Consider the following 20,811-nt stretch of genomic DNA (forward strand, 5'->3'; position numbering starts at 1 on the left):
TGATTTTCCTCTCCAACTCCAGACTCTCATTTCCTGCTAATACGGACTCTGTGCGGCAGGTCATGCCATTCACACAGGAAAACCTGGATTCAGTTCCCTGCTTCTGGCTTTGACATCTGCCCAGGCCCCATGGTCACAAACATTTAGTATGTGAAACGGGATGGGTGCTCTCTCTGTGTATACCTGTCTCTGTATCTCTCTGCCTTTCAAATACAATTTTAAAAACATTTTATTTTAAAAAATCCTTTAGGTAAGAACTACAGTAATAATTACTGTGAATAAAATCTACTGGTAAGTGCTAATATTAGTGAAATTATGGGGAGAAACAGAATTTATGAAGCCTCAAAGCATTTCCTTTAAAGACTGTAACACTATAGAGTAGAACCCTAGCATAAACCACTGTAGCTAAGTGATCAACATGATGGCCACGAGTAGAAAAACATATTAACACTGTGAGTCTTGTGATATGATGCTCTAAGAAAGTCACTATACTTTCCATGATGTTATTGCCAAAAATGAATAACCTCAGTCCAGGACAAGTGATCAAAAGTATCAAGGTCTGGGGCCAGTATTTTGGTGCAGTTGGTTAAGCCAGCGCTGCCTACAATGCCAATATCCTGTATCAGAGCACAGATTTCAGTCCTGACTCTTCCACTTCTAATCCTGTTCCCTGCTGATGTGCTTGGGAAAGCAGAAGGTAGCCTGAGTACTCAGGCCTCTGCCCCTCACATGGGAGACTCTGTTGGCATTCCTGATTCCTGGCTTCAGCTTGGCTCAGCCCTAGCCTTTGTGGCCATTTGGAGAGTGAAACAGGAAATGGAAGATCTCTTTCTGGGTCTCCTTCTCTCTCTGTGTCACTCTGCCTGTCAAATACATAAGTAAATAAATATTTTTTAAAAATGAAGTATCAAGGTGGCCGGCGCTGCGGCTCACTAGGCTAATCCTCCGCCTAGCGGCGCCGGCACACCGGGTTCTAGTCCCGGTCGGGGCGCCGGATTCTGTCCCGGTTGCCCCTCTTCCAGGCCAGCCCTCTGCTGTGGCCAGGGAGTGCAGTGGAGGATGGCCCAGGTGCTTGGGCCCTGCACCCCATGGGAGACCAGGAAAAAGCACCTGGCTCCTGGCTCCTGGCTCCTGCCATCGGATCAGCGCGGTGCGCCGGCCGCAGCGCGCCAGCCGCGGCGGCCATTGGAGGGTGAACCAACGGCAAAGGAAGACCTTTCTCTCTGTCTCTCTCTCACTGTCCACTCTGCCTGTCAAAAAAAAAAAAAAAAAAAAAAAGAAGTATCAAGGTAATAAAAACCAGAAAGAATGAAGAAGAAATAAGCTAAGGAGAAATGATAACCAAATACCATAAGGACTAAAACCACTTTACTTTGAATTTCAGATTTTTTTTTTTTTTTAGGTAAACTAAGGTTTCCCCAGAGCTTTTTCCTTTTAAAGCAACTGCAATCTCGAAGGTGGAGCTCAGATACACTAAAGAGTGTGTGAAATTATAAAACCTTACATATTTAGATGAATACATGATGCAGGGGGAGAGTACTTTTTAATAAGCACTTAATCTTCCAAGAGTGGGGAATGTCCAGATTGTGAGCCATGTAAGGCCCACAAAATCATTTGATCTGGCTTTGCCAAGGCATTTTCAGGTGGGATTCAAAATTCAGCAAATCTATAGCAGGCTAATTTTTTTGAAAGATTTATTTTATTTGAAAGGCAGAGTTACAGAGAGGCAGAGGTAGAGAGAGAGAGCAGTCTTCCATCTGCTGGTTCAGTCCCCAAGTGATGGCAATAGCCAGAGCTGGTTAGCTTCTGAGCCAGGAGCCAGAAGCTTCATCCAGGTCTCCCACGTGGGTGCAGGGGCCCAAGGACTTGAGCCATCTTCCACTGCTTTCCCAGGCCATAGGAGAGAGCTGGATCAGAAGTGGAGCAGGGCTCGAACCCGCGCCCATATGGGATGTTGACACTGCAGGCAGCAGCTTTATCCTCTGTGCTACAGCACTAGCCCAGATATCAGGCTAATTTTTAAGGTGATAATTTTATATGGCCCTCAAGTGATGTTATAAATACCCAATGGCCCTTGTCAGAAACAAGTTCCCCACCTATGTCAGGGAAAGTAAATTTACAAACATCTTTTTGAAACTGTGAAGAGAGATCCTGAATTGTTTCCAGTAGGAAAGGAACTGTAAATCAACATCAGTTATGTAATATTCATGTTTGCAATATAACATGTCTAATAAATCTGCTAAACCTAGCATTTGTTGTTTGTTCTACATTATTTCAGGTAACATTTATTAAAATGATTATTTTCAAGGATTTTTATTGGTACCTTCCTTCTCATGTAATTTCACCATATCTTACTTTCCTTATTCACAAGTTGTCCTACCATATATTGTGTGTGTGAAAAATGGTAATTGATACACAATAACCACAAACATTTATGGGATACAGTATGTTAATTTAATACATGTGTATAGTATGCAGTGATTCAATTAGAATAATCAGCATCACCTCAATCATTTGTCATTTCTTTGTGTATAAACATTAAAAACCTTCTCTTCTAGAAATTTTGAAATATATAGTAAGTTACTCTTTTTAAGATTTCTTCATTTGAAAGTTAAGAGTTAGAGAGACAGGGGGAAAGACAGATATCTTCTATCTGCTGGTTCACTCCCCAGAGTCCGCATGGCTAGTGCTGAGCCAGGCAGAAGCCAGGAGCTAGGAGCTTCCCTCAGGTCTCCTGCATGGGTGACAGGGGCCCAAGCACCTGGGCCACTCTTCACTGTTTTTCCCAGGCTATCAGCAGGGTGCTGGATTGGAAGTGGGACAGCCTGTTCAGGAACAAGCACTGTATGGAATGCTGGTGGCAGCTTTACCCATTACGCCACCATGCTGACCCTTATATAATAAATTGTTGTTAAATATAGCCACCCTCATGTGCTGCAGAACCCTAGAATTTATTCCTCTTGTCTCACTACTTTTGTACCTGTTAGCAAACCTTCTCTAGATGTTTTCTTTCTTCCTTTTTTTAAAATTTATTTTTTATTTGTTTGAAAGGCAGTTACAGAGAGGAGAGAGATCTTCCATCTGCTGGTTCACTCCCCATATGGCTGCAATGGCCAAGGCTGGACCAGGCTGAAGCCAGAAGCCAGGAGCTTCTCACAGGTCTCCCATATGAATGTAGGGGCCCAAGCCCTTGGAACATCTTTCACTGCCTTCCCAAGCACATTAGCAGGGACCAGGATCCAACAGTGGGGCAGCCAGGACTTGAACCAGAGCCCATATGGGATGCCAGCATTGCTGGCGGAGGCTTAACCTGCTGTGCCACAATGCCAGCCCATCTGTGGATGTTTTTAAGAGCCTGATTCTTAGAATTGAGAAGTTACTATACAACTTAGTTAATATTGATATGTTACAGTGAATGTTTTCAGTTATATGAATAGAGACAGTTAAATTGATCTTTGCCTTTGGAGTTTATGGTAAATTAATTAATGGTATGTTTCTTTAATACAAGGGCTTTTCAACTCTAATTTGTCATTGTGTTTCTTATCACACACATATTTTATGAAGTGTCTCAAGACTTTAATTTTTTGGCCGGTGCTGCGCTCTGTTGACTAATCCTCTGCCTGCAGCGCTGGCACCCGGGTTCTAGTCCCGATTGGGGCACCGGATTCTGTCCTGGTTGCTCCTCCTCCAGTCCAGCTCTCTGCCGTGGCCCGGGAGTGCGGTGGAGGATGGCCCAAGTCCTTGGGCCCTGCACCCGCATGGGAGACCAGGAGGAAGCACCTGCCTCCTGGCTTCAGATCGGCGCAGCACCAGCCGTAGTGCGCCGACTGTAGTGGCCATTTGGAGGGTGAACCAATGGAAGGAGGATCTTTCTCTCTGTCTCTCTCTCTCACTGTCTAACTCTGCCTGTCAAAAAAAAAAAAAAAAGACCTTAATTTTTTAGCACATGGTTACTCTAATTCTTATTGATTCCTTTGCATTTACTCTGTTTTGAAAATATTTCAGATATTTTAAAGTTTTGTTTTGTTTTGCTTTTAATATCCAGAAAATGCTACAGACAACATTGGGACCTGACTGTCCTAGTTCTTTCAGATTAGAAATAGTTCTCTACAGATATTTTTCAAGAGTGGATTTGAAAGGTAAAAACGTTCAAAGCGAGGTGACACAAATTAGATGTCAGTATGAAGAGGGAGCAAAGCGTTTACTAACAACATTGGGTACATACACTAGGGTCAGGATTGAAATTAATTCTTGGGGCCAGCACTGTGGCATAGCAGGTTAAGCCACCGCCTGCAGTACCTGCACCCCATATGGGCACCAGTTTGAGACCCAGCTGCTCCACTTCCAATCCAACTCTCTGTTACGGCCTAGGAAAGCAGTAGAAAATGGTCCAAGTCCTTGGACCCCTGCACCTGTGTAGGAGACCCAGAAGAAGCTCCTGGCTCCTAGCTTCAGATCGGCACAACTCCGGCTATTGTGGCCAATTGAGGAGTGAACCATCATATGAAAGACCTCTCTCTCTCTCTCTCTCTCCTTCTTTCTATGTAATTCTGACTTTCAAATAAATAAAAAAAAACTTAAAAAAATACTCAATATACCCTGGTCTTGGAAATGGTTGTGATTTTTATTTGTATATTCTAACAATTTTCATATTTCCTCACTTGCCTAATGTTTATTAAAGCACAACATTATTTTTGTGGGAAAAAAAGAAATTTAATTTTTGAATTCACAGAAGTATGTAAATCCACAGTTCCTTATCTACAGAAACCTTTGGAACAAAATGTGTTTTGATTTCAGATTTTTTTGCATTTTGAAAAGGTAATACTGTTAAGATACCTTATATTATATAACAACTCATCCAAGATTTCAGGCAGAACTACATAATCAGCACATTAATATTTTTGCACTAAGTTGTATATATTTACACAGAGTGGGATACTAAGGAAAATTATTTCACCTCAATTTTAGATTTTGTTGGTAGATAAGTTTAAAAAAATGACTGTTTGCTTAGCTTGTGATACTTTAGAATTGTAAATAAGGGATGGTGAACCTGTATACTAATTAGAAACAAACACATGAAACAAAAAATTAAGATATTTTGGTCCTAGCTAAGTATAGTGAGAGTTAGGAGAACTCAGAGATTTAACCAAAGAAGGAAGTTTTGATCTGGGGCTAAAGAAAGTGCTTCAGTTATAGATGAGCAGGACTGATAGCAGTCAGCCCAGCTGGAACTCAGGGTCCCTGTCAGAGGAAAGGAAATAAATAAAGGTATGTGGAGTCAAGGGTAGGTTATGGGGCATCTGAACTTCAAATGTGACATTTTCAAGATTGATAAAGCTTTTTGACCAAAGATGTTGCTAAATACTTAATACTTTTAGTAAAATACCTGGCAGGAGCTTTTTTTTTTTTTTTAAGACCTTTGGCTTATGTTTTTGGAGGGTCACAGTCTAAGATTCAGCAGCCCTATTCGTCTAGCATCTGTGTGCCAAAGGAAGATCATGTGGCTCACCAGGAAACAGAAGCAGGGAGCACACTCTTCTTCTGCCCTCTCTGTGGTCTCTCCTGGTAGTTATCATGGGGCCCTGCCCTTGCTATTTAATCACTTCCCGAAGACCCCACCTTCAGACACCATAAGTGTATCAAGCCTCCACTGTTAATTCATTAACCATTAATTCGTTAAAGTTTACCATAAAACTTTGGGGTATAAATGTCTACATGAGTTTGGGGGGCCAAATGCTAGTCACATGCTAACAGAATGATGTGAAAAATCAGCAGGCCATGTTGTAGTATAAATATTGGGAATAAAGGAGATATATAGTATCAAAAGACATTACAACAATTTTTTTTAAAGATTTGTTTATTTACTTGAAAGAGTTACAGAAAGGCAGAAGCAGAGAGAGGCAGAGAGAGGTCTTCATCAGCTGGTTCACTCTCCAGTTGGATGCAACAGCCAGAGCTGTGCTGATCAGGAGCCAGAAGCTTCTTTAAGATCTCCCTCATGGGTGCAGGGGCCCAAGGACTTGGGCCATCTTCTGCTTTTCCAGGCCTTACCAGAGAGCTGGATGGGAAGTGGAGCAGCTGGGACTTGAACCGGCACGCATATAAGATGTCGACACTGCAGATGGTAGCTTTACCTGCTACACCACAGCGCCTGCCCCAATTACAACAAATTTAGCATAAAATCGAATTAACATTTATCAGTGATTGATGAATTGAGAAACCTCTAAAGATTTAGAAAAGATGCTTGGTGTACTGAGCAGAGGGCATTGGCCTTACAAGTAGAGAAGTGTTGAAGAAAGCTGACATGGAGCAAAAGCTGCTGGTTTCAAAGTTGCCTTATAGGATTAGAGCAAGGACTTTCTCAAACTGGATTTATTTTCATTAATTGCTGTGAATTTACTGTTGTTTTCTTTTTTTCAGGGGTGGGGTTGGGGGGTGATCTGGCCTATTTCAAAGTTCAATTTGATTATGTGGCACCTAGCATGAGTGAATCCATTCTGGTTTGACCTGGTCTGCTGGGCCTAGTGCAGGAACTCAGTCCAGATCAATGGCTATATGAATTTTAGTTGATAGTAGCCAAAGATGAGTTCAAAACTTTAAATAGAAATATTTTATTATGGAATATTGAAGCAGTGGTATGAGTTGTAGATATTCAGGAGTAGGATAATGGAAAAACCACTGAGTGTTAAATATGCATTGTAAACATACATGAAATCAGGGGTCAATGCTGTGGTGTCAGCATCCTAATATATGGCACTGGTTCGAGTCCCAGCTGCTTCACTTCCAATCCAGCTCCATGCTAATGGCCTGGGGAAGTAGCGGAAGATGGCCCAAGTGTTTGGGCTGCTGCACCCATGTAGGAGACCCAGAAAAAACTCCTGGGTCCTGGCTTTGGATCAGCTCAGCTTAGGCCATTGTGGCTATTTGAGGAGTGAACCAGTGGATGGAAGACCTCTCTCTCTGTCTCTCCCCTCTCCCTCCCTCTGTTAATACTGTCTGTCAATAAATAAATAAATCTTTAAAACATACATTAAATCATTTCATTTTATAACAACTAGGTCTTGGTGAGGATAATTTACCATGTTTCACCTATGTAGTTTGCTGTATAGCCAGAGCAGAGTCAAGTCTTCCATGTGTGATATTCTTGCCTTGGCATTATACTATGTGTATTGTCTCTTGTAGTATACACTGTCTACAGTTGAAACCTTTCCTAGTGAATGAACTTTCTTGAGGGATGAGGTCTGTGTCTGGAGAGAGGAACCGGAGTTGTGAACAATGCTAATGATTGGGGTGGGAGCAAGAAGAGAAGGCAGTCAGGGAGATGGGAAACACATAGAACATGTGTCCATAACCTAGAGAACGGGAACTTTCAGGAAGAATCCTGGGATCCATTTTATGAAATGAGATGGAGAGGAAGAGATGGAAAGGATGAGTGATTGGACTTCTATGAAATTGTCTTTTGGTAATCCTTGCAAGCACAGGTTCTTTAGTTGAGGACTCTGAAGGAGGAAGTCCAGCTGCAGTTATCTTTGGGCATCTACTTTGTGAGAGCCCTTGTTCTCTTGGGGATATAGCAATGAACAGAACAAATTCCTGCCCCCAGGGACTTGCATTAGGAGGAGGACAGTTAACAGACGTGCAAGTGGGACTTTAGTTTACTCCGCAGAATTTGTTAATCCAGAAAAGCTGTTAGAGCCATCCATGCAACCATTTCTGTAACCCAACTGGATCCCCTTACCAAGGCGTAGCCCTGGTCCCAGGGATGACGGGAGAAACAAACTATTCACTGGAGAAGCTTCTCAAGAAAGGAAGAAGGAGCCAGATGGCATTGAAGCTTTGAACTTGGAGACTGACATACTTTTCTGTATGCATTATAACATCAAAATAACTCCTTAAGACCATAGAAAAGTGGATATCATGAAAATGGCCAACTTTTTCTGTCCAAGGAGGTTTCCCTTAGGCAAGATAGTGGGGAGTGACAGAAAGTTGGAGGGACCCTCACTGATACTCTAAGTCAAAATTTAAGTTGACTGACTATGGATACTGCTCCAATGCTGAGATGTTGTAGGCTGGACATGTGTTTTGTATAAATCTAGAATTAACTCCCACTCTCTCATTTCTGTGAGGCCCCACTGAAGTAGCATTTCCTCTGCTCTTCTTTTCTTCTTTTCTTCACTGAAATGAGTTAGCTGTTGTTGGCCTTGAGGGCAAATTTGTCTCAGCTGGGGAGAAGAATGGAAAAATGGATTCAAGCGGCCCAGCCATTCATCATTTGTAACATCACCAGGGCAGACTACTCCCTGATCAGCTTGATCAATGTGTTTGCTGACTGTGTGAGTTTAGAGATTTTTTTGGAACCCCTGGAGAGCCAGAAAAACTATTTTGTGTGATTGTGGTTTCCACTACTGTGGTTTCTCCACTAATTCTTTCCCATGTGCCTCCCTCAATTTCTCAAAATTTCTTGTCTATTGATGGAAACTTACCTTGATTTCTTGTGTTGTTTCATCCTTAAAAGTGTATACAATCATTATGTTAATTACATGTATATAGCATCAAGTGAGGATATGATTGCTGTGTTAGGAATATTTCATGATTAAGGGTAAGCATCTGCATACATTCAGTTCACCATATTAAATCCAACATAATGACTACATGTAAAACCCAGTAATCAGGCACAATAACCACTTAAGAAATTGCCTTTATTAAAATGAGTACATATTTATTAAACAAAAACTGACCATAATCTTTGCATTCCATAGTTTGTTTTAAATGTATGCATTTTGTCAAAGGTCTGGAATCTTTACATAGAAGTTTTGAATCTTGCACATTGGTTAGATCCTGCTTCCAACTGTGAGCTCTGAGTTTATAGGAAAGGTACCTGTAGCTATAGAAAATGCAAGAAGATTATATTCCAGGAGAATGTGACTCAAGACTCTTGGTTGATTCAACATGGAACTGGCGCTTTGCAGAAAAGAGAAATACTTTTTTTCCTCCAAAGTTTTAATTTTATTTTGTATTTCTTATGGATTATTTAGATTATGAATATTATATATTATAAAAACAATGTTTTCAGGTCTTCAAAGAAGGAGGTACCTTTCTCTGAAGGGAGGAGAGAACCTCCACTTTGACTATGACCTTGTCTAAACAAGATAAGAGTCGGAGAACTCAAGGGGCTTCCATAGTCTTGGAAACTCATGACTGGAGCATGGGGAGATTACCGAGGCCATAAACAGGAGTGTCAATTTGTAAAGTCAACAACAGGAGTCACTGTGCACTTACTCCTCATGTAGGATCTCTGTCCTTAATGTGCTGTACATTGAGACTTAATGCTATAACGAGTACTCAAACAGTATATTTCACTTTGTGTTTCTATGGGGGTGCAAACTATTGAAAGCTTTACTTAATGTATACTAAACTGATCTTCTGAAAAAAAAAAAAAAAGAAGAAATTATCAATTCCCAACTTGACTCTCACTGGGATTAAACATGACAATAGGTCTGATCTGATTTCATCATCATTTAAAAAATCATCTATTATTTTTCACTTTATGTTTCTGTGTGGGAGCAAACTGTTGAAATCTTTACTTAATGTATGCTAAACTGATCTTCTGTAGATAAAGAGAATCGAAAATGAATCTTGATGTGAATGGAAGGGGAGAGGGAGTGGGAGAGGGGAGGGTTGCGGGTGGGAGGGACGTTATGGGGGGGAAGCCATTGTAATCCATAAGCTGTACTTTGGAAATTTATATTCATTAAATAAAAATTAAAAAAACACAATGTTTTATATTTTTATTAGTTTTTAAGATACATAGTCCTTATAAGCAGTAATAGATATTTCATTAAAGAATTATAGTTGGAGCATGAGAAGATTTAGATTTTATTTCTACTGTATAATATTAGGTTCTCACATAAAGTGAACTTTATAGAAATCTCAAAAATAGTAGTGTTCATAGTAATGTAGTAATCGTAAGAATTTCAGGATGTTAAAAAAGTGTGTGTTGGGAGGTGAGTATGTATTTGAAATCCCAATGGTATCTAATTATTCTCTTCAGTATCTTGAAGACCCTGTTTTTGCATATGCCATTATGTTTCATTTCTTTTCTTTAGGTCTCTTTTATTCAAAACCTTGTATTTTGTGTGGAAAGAGTTTACCGTGTGCCTGATTTTGGTGTATGGGAAAGAGGAAGCAAATATAATAATGGCAGCACAGAGCTACATTCCAGGTAATTTGCTGATTTCTGGGATTCTTTTTCTGTTGCTTAAAGCATATGAAATTTGAATATGAATAAAAATCAAAGCATTAAGTTGGAACTGATTTCCATGTTAATTTTTTAACATATTTTTCCTACCTATCACTTGGTGAAATTCACTTAAAATGGAAGCCAGAAAGTCCATTTTCAGTGCCCATAAATGAAGACACGGACCAGGGTGCTCTCCCAGCCTCCAGAGGCGCCAGTACACACATATTATCAGCCTTCATCATTAGTCTGCGGTTTGATCTTTCTGCTCAACCATATAATTTTCATTTTCCTCTTTGAAATTACATTATTTGAAATATCAAGTACATTAATATATCCAAACACCAGTTGTATATGCATTGCATGTAAAGTTCCCTTCCCTGTTTTAGAACTTATTTTTCCTAACCACAGATTCTCATAACCCTGCAATAAAACTTAACATTCAGTATCATCTGTAAGAGCTATGATCAAAATCTTGAGCTGTGTTTTAGAGTGTTTGAATAAGCACCCATATCTGATGACTGATATTAATAGTTAGTGAATTTCCTTTATTTTATGTTTGGGAAGTCATTTTTTACATTATAGATTAGTAAGTCCTGTCCACACATAGCACAAAAAGATGTGCTAAAGGAATTTAAAGGGGGACTGGCGTTTGGCATAGCGGTTAATGGGTCGCATGAGACACATGCATTAGTGCCTGGATTCGAGTCCCAGTTCTTCTGATTTGAATTTCCCGCTAATGTGCACCCTGATTAAGCAAAAGGTGATGGCTGAAGTAGGGACCCTGTCACTATATATGAATATATATATATATGAATATATATGAATATATATATATATGAATATATATGAATATATATATATGAATATATATGAAACTCTGGTTCTGGGCTCCTTCTTTTGGCCTTACCTAGCCCTTGCTGTTTTGTATATTTGGGAGTAAATCAGCAAATAGAAGATCTCTGTCTGCCTGTTTGTCTCTCTCTGTCATTATTTCTGTCTCTTTATATATCTGTTTTTCAAATACAATGAAAATAAATAATTTAAAAATAATTTAAAACAAATACTGTCACTATAAATTGGTTTGGATTATTGATACTCATGAAGTAGAAGAATAGAAAATATTGGTTAAGAAGATGCTGCAGCTCTATACTTTTTAATACAGGAGGACTAATCATATATAAAAAATTAAACTGAGGGACAGGCACTGTGGCTTAGTGGGTAAAGCCACTGCCTGCAGTGTTGGCATCCCATATGGTCCCCAGTTTGAGTCCCGGCTGCTCCACTTCTGATTCAGCTCCCAGCTAACATACCTGAGAAAGCCGCAGAAGATGGTCCAACTGCTTGGGCTCCTGTACCCATGTGGGAGACCCAGATGAAGCTCTGGCTCCTGGCTTTGGTCTGGCCCAGCTCCAGCCATTGCAGCCATTTAGCCATTTGGGGAGTGAACCAGCAGATGGAAGTCTCCTCTCCTCTCCTCTCCTCTCCTCTCCTCTCCTCTCCTCTCCTCTCCTCTCCTCTCCTCTCCTCTCCTCTCCTCTCCTCTCCCCTTCCCTCCCCCCTCCCCCTTCTTCTCCCCCCCCCTTTGTAAACTCTGCCTTTCAAATAAACCTTTAAAAAAGTTAAACTGCTATCAGATATTTAGTAAACTAAAGCCTAGCTCCATATCACTAGCTGCATAACCAGAAGTACTCTCTGTAAACTTTCTATGCTTTAGTTTCCTCAGCTGTAAAATGAAGATAATGAGTTTCCACTTTTTGAAATTGCTCTAATGAATGAGTTCATCCATCTAAAGGATCTGAATACATGGCATTAGTAACAACTAGAAGACTAGTGTACTCACATATTTAAGAATATTTTATTAACAATGCCTGAAATAAAAAGAACTCTCAGATTAAGCCTAATAAACTAATATATAACTCTTTTTTTTTTTAAGTAGGATGCATGTGAGGCATTTTTACCTTATAGAGCAGAACCGCAGCAACTGGTGGAGAAGTCAGTGAAGCAGAGAAATGATGGATGGAATGCTCAATTCAGATGTTAAACAATTTTGAAAGATGAAAAATAGGAACGCAATATTAGGTTTCTGCCATTTTCCAAATTAAGTTCTCAGTGTTCCAATTATTGAGTTACGAGAAAGTGAGTCTGATTAAATAGGGTGATTTTTGTTTTTTTATTTCTTATTTTTAAAGATTTATTTTATTTGAAAGTCAGAGTGACAGAGGGAAAGAGATTTTCCTTTTGCTGGTTCAATCCCTAATTGGCAATTGCCAGGGCTAAGCCAGGCTGAAGCCAGGAGCTTCATCTGGCTCTCCCACATTGTGGGGCAATCCTCTGCTGCTTTTCCCAGGCTATTAGCAGGGAGCCATTTCAGAAGTGGATCAGACAGGACTTGAACCAGTGCCGATATGGGATGTTATCATTGTATGTAGTGGCTTTACCCACTACACCGCAGCGCTGGCCCCATAAATAGGATGATTTTTAAATATGTACTTTTACCAGTTGCCTTTTTCAAGTCTGTTCCTTGTTTTTTAATAATCATTTAATATATACCAGCCTGATCCTACTGCCATTATTTCAGAATGAAATATTGTTGTTAAAGATTTATTTATTGGGGCCGACGCTGTGGCACAGAGGGTTAATGCCTTGGCCTGAAGCACTGGCATCCCATATGGGTACCCGTTCGAGACTCGGCTGCTCCACTTCCAATCCAGCTCTCTGCTATCACCTGGTACAGCAGAAGATGGCCCAAGTCCTTGAGCCCCTACACCCATGTGGGAGACCTAGAAGAAGCCCCTGGCTCCTGGCTTCGGATTGACACAGCTCCGGCCGTTGTGGCCATTTGGGGAGTGAACCAGCGGATGGAAGACCTCTCTTTCTCTGCCTCTCCTCTGTCTCTGTGTAACTCTTTCTTATTTTACCTTTTTTTTTTTTTTTTTTTTTTTTTTTTTTACACAGGCAGAGTGGACAGTGAGAGAGAGACAGAGAGAAAGGTCTTCCTTTGCCATTGGTTCACCATCCAATGGCTGCTGCGGCCCGCGCACCGCGCTGATCCGAAGGCAGGAGCCAGGTGCTTATCCTAGTCTCCCATCGGGTGCAGGGCCCAAGGACTTGGGCCATCTTCCACTGCACTCTCGGGCCACAGCAGAGAGCTGGCCTGGAAGAGGGGCAACCGGGACAGAATCCGGCGCCCCGACCGGGACTAGAACCCGGTGTGCCAGCGCTGCAAGGCGGAGGATTAGCCTATTAAGCCGCGGCGCTGGCCTAACTCTAACTTTTAAATAAATAAATATCTTTAAAAAATTATTTATTTGAATGAGCTACAGAGAGAGAGAGAAAGAGATGTTCTACCCCCTAGTTCCCTCCCCAAATGGCTGCAAAGGCCAGGACTGAGCCAGACCAAAGCCAGGAGTCAGGAGTTTTATTTGGGTCTCTTATGTGTATGGCAGGGGTCCAAGCATTTGGGCCATTTTCTGCTGCTTTCTTGGGCACATAGAATGGAGCGGATCAGAAGTAGTGCAGCCAGGACACAATCTTGCACCTTTATGGGCTGCTGGCATCTGAGGCTTTGCATGCTATATCACAACCTGGCCCCCAGAATGAAATATTTAAACTAGAAGTTTCTCTGCTTATTAGAACTGTGGTAAACTCAGAAATAGCCTTGGATAAACATTAACATTCACTCTAGAAAATGAGCGTGTTGGAAGGTCCTTGGTGAAAAGAACAGAGGTTCCTGTTCTTTCCCTGAATCATTAAGGATTTTGTTTCAAGGCTTGAAAAATCATTATGTGATGTTCTTTGCTATCTTTTGCACTCAAAGCTAATCTTACTTGTAGCAGACCAGTTTTATTCAGATGGATGGGAAACGAAGTTTTCCATTTAGGTTTGGATGATGAATTTTATTCATTTCCATTGATCTTCTAATTGTCTACCATATACAATGCCCATGAAGAACTTTAGGCCTTTTAGCATTTTTTTCCCCAAATGTTTCTGAGTTCAGGTTACACAGACGTGTTGTGGGTATATCACTTCTGGTGCCAACAGGAAATGTTTTGGAACTACAGGACGACTGTGCTCCAAGATGCATATGGACACAGTGATGACAGTGGTGGAGGGAGGCTGGTTTATTTCCATATATTATTCTGGATATGGCATGTAGAGCAGCTACAACTGGAGATCTAGTCATAGCTCTTGGTCAATTGCTACCATAGGATAGCTGTGAACACTGGGCCTAATTGGAACTGTTTTTTACTGCCTCATGCATTCTTCTTGTTATAATTGTGGTATTGTCATGGTTTGAGACAGCTTGAATTGAGGTAGGGGCTTCTAAAAGGAAAGTTTTGATGGAACAAGGGCATAAGTTGTTGATGTTTGAGAGTCCCGAATTTTCACATGATGTTAAGAATGAGCAGTATGAGAGGCCTGACTTGTTGCCTCATTTCTCTGTTCTCTTCAGGATAAATCACAGCTAGATTCATTTTGCCATGGATGCAGTAGACAGCCAACCCCCCTTTTCCAAACCAAACTAAGGAAGAGATAAAAAATTTTCCTGATAACTTCAAATTTTAAACAGATTGGGTAAGGTGGTCATCATGTTTGGAGCCTAGCTAAAAAGACATAACTCTCATGCGTGCTGTCTTTTCTCACAGGAAAAAACACTGTCAAAGACATACCTGTGACTACAGATTTCTAACTCAGGCCACCAAAGATTAGGGATGGGACTAAGTACCCCATTGGCTAATATCCAATCAGCTGCCAGAGTGTTCTACTTTAACAGGGACCAGGAAAAAGAGGAACACACTAGACAACAGAAGCAATATCAAGATGGATGGCAGGTCAGTTAATAGCAGCTTTACACAGTGATCTGCCATCAAGGAGACCCAGCAAAGCCAATGCACCCCAAATGGCACCGGTTGTCCATGTGGAAAAAAAAAAAAAAAGAATTGCTACACTTAATACATTTAAGTTACTGAACATCCTAGTTTAGTAACACAGCACCCTGTGGAGTAGTGATGGTGTGGCTTCCTGGGAACTCAGATTTGCTACCACTGCCCAGCTTCATAAGAGACTTTCATACTATCACTGGCTTGGGAAAAAAACAAAATTTAAAATTTTAGTGTGTTTTTTTTTTCCTGAGAGCATATCATTTTGTGTCGTTAAAAAGTCAGAAAAATTATTAAGTCAAACCATGATAAGTCAGGGGGCAACTGTAGTAATACTTGGATTAACTACTTGTGCTTCATTTGTTGTCTGACTTTCTCTGCTACTCTCCTTTTATTACCATACTATACAGGCCTCCCTCACAGGAGTGAAAGAGAGACAACAGAATACAGTCTGTTGCCTTGGTGCCCGCCAAAGCCTTAACCAAGTGGCATACCCTACCTTCCCTTGCCACACAGAATACATCCCTTCTGAGCTCTAACCCATATCAAAGGTTTCCATCCTGAGGTCCCCTGAGCACACACACATCCTGTTCTCACATCAGAATATCTCTGTTTGTTTGTTTTTTTAAGGTTTATTTATTTATTTGAGAGTTAAAGTTACATATAAAGAGAAAGGGAGAGGCAGAGAAAGAGAGAGATCTTCCATTTACTGGTTCGCTCCCCCAGATGGCCACAAGGGCTAGGGCTAGGCTGGCTGAAGCCAGCAGCCAGGAGCTTCATCTGACTCTCTCACGTGGGTGAAGGGGCCCAAGCACTTGGGCCATCTTCCACCGATTTTGCCACACTATCATCAGGGAGCTGGATCAGAAGTGGAGCAACCAGGACACGAACCAGCACCCATATATGATGCTGGTGTCATAGACAGTAGCTTAACCTTTTAGGCCACAACGGTAGCCCCCCTAGTCTCTCTCTTCAGCTTCTGTGCTAAACCATCCTTTAATAATTGCGTTTTGTGATGCTGAAAAGTTATAGAGTATGTATTCGAGCTAAATATGTATTTGGACCTTTTATATGGGAGGAAACTAAAGTTTAGAAGGTTTTATGGTCCCACTTTCTTCCCCTCACTGTCTTCATTTCCTTAAATCACACTAGTCAGTAGTAGAACCAGACCTTGATTCCAAATCATTTGGCTGCACCTAAAGTTGTTTTAACTACCCTGTGTATTTTATGGTCTTTAAAAGTTTTTCTAAAGTTTGGAAGAACTGCAGTCTAGGGGCCAGCATTGTGGCATAGCAGGTTAAGCCTCTGCCTGGTACGCCAAAGTCCCACATGGATGCTGGTTCAAAACCCAGCTGCTGCACTTCCCATCCAGCTCCCTGCTAATGTGCCTAGGAAAGCTGCAGAAGATGGCACAAGTGTTTGGGCCCCTGCACCCACGGGCTCCTGGCTATGGCCTGGCCCAGCCCTGGCCATTGCAGCCATTTAGGGAATGAACCAGTGGATGAAAGAAATTCATTCTCTCTCTCTCTCTCCCTCTCTCCCTCTCTCTCCCTTTCTCTCCCTCTCTCTCCCTCTTTCCCCTCCTCTCTGTTACTTTCAAACAAACAAAAAAAAAAATAAATCTTGAAAGAAAGGAGAAGCAAGCTATAAACTTGTATTCCATTTCCAAGATATCTTTGTTTAATGATTAGTGCAGCTGGATTTAGTTTAATGCTTTGGTGAGACCCATCTTGATCTGCCCTGTTTGAACTCTAGGTTTGCTAGTATCTCTTCATTCCAACTTCTTGAATTATTTAGTTTTTTTTAGATAAACCCTAGAAGTGTTTTTTTTAATTTTTTAATTTTTTTCCCTCAAAGAAACCTGTTGTTTAATGAGTACAAATTTCATAAGTACAACTTTAGGAATATAATGATTCTTCCCACCATACCCGCCCTCCCACCTCTACTCCTACCACACCTCCTCCTCCCTCTCCCATTCTCAGTCTGAAATCAAATAACTAAGCCTTTAAGAATCTAGAAAGAGCAAAATAAGTCAAAGCAAACAAAATTATGAGCAGAAGTCAGTGAAATTCAAAATAGTAAAAAAGGAAAGAAATGATGAAACAAAGAGCTGTTTCTCGAAAAAATCATTAAAACTGACAAACTTCCAGCAAGACAGACATAGAAATAAGATGATACAAACGACCAATATTAGGAATAAAACAAGAGCTATCAAAATAGGCCTCATAAACATTAAAAGGAAAATAAGATACACTACAAAAATAAACTACAAAAGCAAATACAATAGTTAAAAATTTCAGAAAAGAGAAAATAAAGTGGGAAGAATAGTTTTTTTCGAATTTCCGGACATCATGTAAATACAGAAACCAAGTCTGTGGTACTGGCAGAGATACGCACATAGAACTCAGAAACAGACCCACTTACAAACCTCTAACAGAGGAAAGAGTCTTTTCTAACAGTGGCACTGAAGCAGTTGGTGTTAGGTAAGAGTCCAAATTCATTCCTTTGCATGTAGGCTATCGAGTTGCCCTAGAAATATCTGTTTAAAAGACATTTCTTTCCCATTGAATTGTCTTTGAGCTTTTCTCAAAATCAGTTGACCAGAGAATTATGAGTTATTTGGGGGCTGTTTATTTCATTGATCTCGATGTCTATCCTTATGCCAGAGCCACAGTATCTCAATTATTGCAGCTTAGTAGTAAATTTTGAAAGTGTGAGTAAATTGAAAAAGTGTGAGTACTCTAATGCTATTGTTTTGAGTAGTGTGAGTCCCCCACATTTTTATGTCAATTTCAGGATCAGCTTTTCATTTTTACATAGACTGCATTGAACACAGTATGTCATTCTATTCCCCCTTTTTCCTAATGAATATATTTACTGATAAAAGCTTCTGAGTTGGTAGTTTTTTTCTTTCATTTCTTAGAAGCTCTTGTGCCACATCCTCTAGCCTTCATAGTCTCTCATAAGCAATCAAAACTGTCATTTTATCCTTTGCCCCCACCCCCAGCTGTCTTGTCTGGCTGCTTTCCAGATTTTTTTTGTTCTTAGTTTTCACAAGTCATGCTGTGTCTTAGCACAGATATTTTTGACCGTCTTCTCTTGGAGTTTAATTCAGCTTTTTGAATCTACAGCTTTATGGTTCTTAGAAATTCAGATTTTTTTTCTAAGCACTTTTTGATACTGCCCTCTTAATCTCTCTTTAGTAGCTCTGATGGCATGAGTGTTGGATCTTCTGTTATGTTCTCGTAGTTCCCTGAGGCTCTGTTCATTTTTCTCAAGTATGTTTTCTCTTTGTTCAGATTAGAAGATTGCAAACATTCTGTCTTCTAATTTATTCTTTTTTCCATCCCCTTTTATTCTGCCATTGAGTTTGCCCATTGAGCTTTTTTTTTTTTTTTCCCATTTACTATATTTTTCATTTCTAAAATACTGGATGGGACATTGTATTTTTCTAACTTTAGTTTTTGTGTTTTTACTTGTTTTTCACTCATTTCAAGCTTATTGAAGTATTCATAATTGTTTAATGAAGCATTTTTATCAATAGCTGCTCTAAATCTTTGTGAGATCATTCTAACATCTCTTTCTTCTTACAATTAGCAACTGCTGATTCTCCTTTTTCATTTGATTTGAGATTTTATTGGTTCTAAATATAAATGATTTTTTTGAGATAATTTATTTGAAGGGAAGAGGGACACAGAGAGATAGTGAGAGCAAGAGTAAGAGCAAGATTCTTCCATCTGCTGATTTACTCTACAAATGGCAAATGGTTGGGCTGGGCCAGGCAAAGCTAGGAGCCTGGAACTCCAAATAGGTCTTCCACCTGGATCGCAGGGCCCAAGGACTTGGGCTATCCTTCTGTTACTTTCACAGGCATATTATCAAGGAGTTGGATCAGAATCAGAGCAACTGGGACAAACTGATATTCTGAGATGGGATGCTGCCACAAATTCACAACACCAGCCTCAGTATGAGTGATTTTTGATTGAGTAGTGGAAATTTTGAGTATTCTAAGACCCTGGAGTTTTTTTTTCAACTTTATGTTTTAACTATTTGTTTTTCACGTTGCACAGTCAAGAGAAAGTAGGGACACAAACCTTATCACTGTCAGGTTGGGATAGTAAGAACAAGTTTTTTGTTGAAATCCAAGATGGAGGCACCTCAGTACTGCTGGATCTGGAAGGATCAGCCCTCAGCTGATAAGAATGCATCATTACTGGTTCCCATTGGCTTCCATATATGTGACAGGAGGAAAGACACCTTTCCATAGGGCCTCTGTGAAACCATCCTTGTGCAAGGCAGAGGTTCACTTCATCACTGCTGGGTGGGGGAGAAAGTAGAGGCTCTCCATGTAGTCTCAACTGAGGTGAAAGATGTTCTTAACATTCGTCTTGGGCAGTCAAGGATGTCATCCTTTTTCTTGTCTGAAATCACCATGGCTGATATGGAGAGGAGGAGAGGTTTGAGCATAATGCCTCATAATAGACCCATGCATGTAGAAGTCAGTGGGGTAGGATCCAGTTTTTCCTCAGTGGTTGTCATCTAACAGTTTTCTAAGCTGCCTTTCCTCAGTCTTTTGGTTAGAGAAACCAAACTTTTATTGAGGCTTTTCTTTGCTACTGATGGTATTTCCCAGTTGTTTGCCTCTTCATGTTTAAGTGTGGTATATAAGGCAAGAGGGAAACCTGGGGAACTTATGACAGTGTTATTCCATATCCTTCTTTGTCTTTCTGAACCATCTTATGTATGTTTTCTATAAAATGTACAAGATTTTTTTTGGTTGTACTTGGTGAGAAAAATTTGCTTAGTGCATCTTCCCATTCATGTATTTTTAAAGTAAGTGTCTGACCTATTTACTATCCTGTAATAAAAGTAATGTTTGCCTGAGAACAGCTCATGTAAACTACTATAGAAAATGTAGGTCATGATGACATAAATAGCTTAGAAGAATGGTTCTGAAATTTAGTGTGCAATTAAACATCTGACAAGCTTTTTATTGCCCATTGTTGGGCCCTACTCAGAGGAATGAGAACTGGGGTTTCTCACAAGTTCTCGGTAATGCTGCTGCCTCTGCTGGTGCTCTGGGGACCCTTTTATAATCACTGCTTTAAAGAGGTGCAGATTTGATGACATATCATTAATTTTAAATGATATTGATGATATATGCAGTTGTTTTGAGTAAAACTTTAAAAATGCAATAAGTAAAATAAACAGCATAGTGATCAAAAGGACTTAAAGGGAGATATTTGTGAAATGACAGTGTTGTATTATTAATGAAATGGATGTTCCCGTTTTCCGGCAGTTTTGTATGTGGCATTTGAGAGGCCAAAAGATTAGGCCACTAAGGAAAATGGTACTCATTTTCTAACAGAGAGAAGAATATAGCAAAAAATGAGAGGAAAGCTCATCAGTTATTCTGTGAGCATGAAGTAATGACTATTTCATTGGGTCCTCGGAAAAGAATATTTGAATGGGTACATTAAACCAGTAGGATAAGTGTAACATGTGCAAAATCTTTTTTAAGGCTCAGAGTTGACATCAAAAGCTCTGTTACATTGATCTAAACTAATGATGCTCAACCTGGTAATTACTGCACATATCATCATAATACACCTTCCTCTAAAGTTCATCTTTTTTGGTTGAGCTGGTGAATAGAAATGATACTGGAATTAAAACTGCTTCCATCAATAGGAT

At 40.2% G+C, this 20,811-nt stretch overlaps 1 protein-coding gene across 23 annotated transcripts in view; it reads left to right on the plus strand.

The window, feature by feature from the left end:
• Window positions 1–20,811, plus strand: part of PHKB (phosphorylase kinase regulatory subunit beta) — a 226,177-nt gene that overhangs the window by 77,248 nt on the left and 128,118 nt on the right. For all 23 annotated transcript variants that reach the window (XM_070061799.1, XM_070061798.1, XM_008248369.4 and 20 more), the window contains 1 exon segment: window positions 10,107–10,222. In XM_070061799.1, coding sequence (XP_069917900.1) covers window positions 10,107–10,222 — 116 coding nt within the window.

This window comes from Oryctolagus cuniculus, chromosome 18 (genome assembly GCF_964237555.1).
Source record: "Oryctolagus cuniculus chromosome 18, mOryCun1.1, whole genome shotgun sequence".
Classification (NCBI taxonomy): Eukaryota; Metazoa; Chordata; class Mammalia; order Lagomorpha; family Leporidae; genus Oryctolagus; species Oryctolagus cuniculus.